Source organism: Geospiza fortis, unplaced genomic scaffold (assembly GCF_000277835.1).
Source record: "Geospiza fortis unplaced genomic scaffold, GeoFor_1.0 scaffold53, whole genome shotgun sequence".
NCBI lineage: Eukaryota > Metazoa > Chordata > Aves > Passeriformes > Thraupidae > Geospiza > Geospiza fortis.
The window spans coordinates 372,054-373,581 of record NW_005054305.1 but is presented as its reverse complement, the minus strand read 5'-3'; the positions used below and the strand labels follow the sequence as shown (position 1 = coordinate 373,581).

Below are 1,528 nucleotides of genomic sequence, written 5' to 3'. Positions count from 1 at the left end.
ATGGTTTCTCCAGGAAGCGCTGGAGCATCCGCCGGCGCCGGTGCCACTTCCTCCCTTCCGTGTCTACTCCGTACTCGGTCCCCGCAGCCGCCGCTGAGGTAAGGGTCTTTTCAAGACTAAAATTCAAGTTTATTTACGTTTTCTAGAAATTACTCTTTTTCTGGTTTATTAGTCTGTCTTTCATTTTTCCATATTTTTGCTGCTTTTTTTCCCTTCTTGAAAATACCAGGGAAATACGTTCTGATGAGAGGAAATAAGAGTGCGTTAGAGGCGCGCTGTAACATTAAACCGTAAAACTTTTTCCTTTTTAAAATCCTAACTCTGATCTTACTGCATTTACTGTATTTCTTTCTCTCCCTAGTGTCCAAAAGTCGACATGTCTAGCAAAAAGGCAAAGACGAAGACCACCAAGAAGCGCCCTCAGCGCGCCACTTCCAATGTGTTTGCGATGTTCGATCAGTCGCAGATCCAAGAATTCAAGGAGGCCTTCAACATGATCGACCAGAACAGGGATGGCTTCATTGACAAAGAGGACCTGCACGACATGCTCGCCTCCCTTGGTACGTCCCTTTCCTCTGTTCATGCTTGCCAGGCAAATTTGTGCTGCAAAAATCAAAATAGTGAGTTTGGGAAATGCGAGGTGTGGTGCCTCAGTTTGTGTTATACTCAGTTTGTGTTAACACGCGGTTTGTATTGACATTACTTGTTCAGTTTGAAAGCTAAACCGAGTGTGAATCCCTTTATTTGTAGGAAAGAATCCAACGGATGAATACCTGGATGCCATGATGAATGAGGCTCCGGGCCCCATCAACTTCACCATGTTCCTCACCATGTTTGGTGAGAAGTTAAACGGCACCGACCCGGAGGATGTAATCAGGAATGCTTTTGCTTGCTTTGATGAAGAAGCAACAGGTATGTGGGTGCAACTCGGCTGCTTGGCAGGGGTATGGCTGGGTTTTTATGTTTGTTATTTGGGTTTCTGAACAGTATGCTGATTTTTGCTCCTGTATAAATTAAATGTGAGATGGTAATCCTACATGGCATATTCTGTTAAATGAGTGAGAGTAAAATCTGTCTGGCTGTTCTGTGTCAGTACTGAGGACTAGGAGGACTGTTCTTCTGTGAGGCTTTGAAGGAGAGTGCTTTAATTGGGCAGTGTGTATGTTCCTCAAAGTGTAAAACAAGATGTATTTGCTCTAAGATGAGGAACTCAAATCACTAATGTGTGATTTTTTTATGGTGTTAAAAGGTAATAATAGGAAATCTGTCATACAGCTGAGTCTGTCCCCCCTCTGCAGTAGGTCTGAAATGCGTCTAAATGCTTCAGGTGTTTAATATTTCAAGACACACTGTCCAGACTTCATAAAGTCTTACAAACCCTCTCTGACTGAGCATTCTTTATGGCTCTGAGGACAAATGTCATGCTCTCACCTGCAGCTCAGTTTGCTTTCAGATTGCAGGAAGGTCTGCAGTCTTAGTGGTCTAAAGATAAAAACTGGGTGAGGTGTAGAAGGCAGAAATGACAGCT

General features: G+C 43.5%; 1 protein-coding gene across 1 annotated transcript in view; it reads left to right on the top strand.

Annotated features, from left to right (window-relative positions):
- Positions 1-6: 6 nt before the first annotated feature.
- LOC115947641 (myosin regulatory light chain 2, smooth muscle minor isoform-like) overlaps positions 7-1,528 on the top strand; it is a 5,395-nt gene continuing 3,873 nt past the window's right edge. The window contains exons 1-3 of the mRNA XM_005418269.2: positions 7-98; positions 362-560; positions 751-912. Of these exons, the coding sequence (XP_005418326.1) occupies positions 377-560; positions 751-912 (346 nt within the window). The 5' untranslated portion in view covers positions 7-98; positions 362-376. The remainder of the gene's footprint in view (positions 99-361; positions 561-750; positions 913-1,528) is intronic.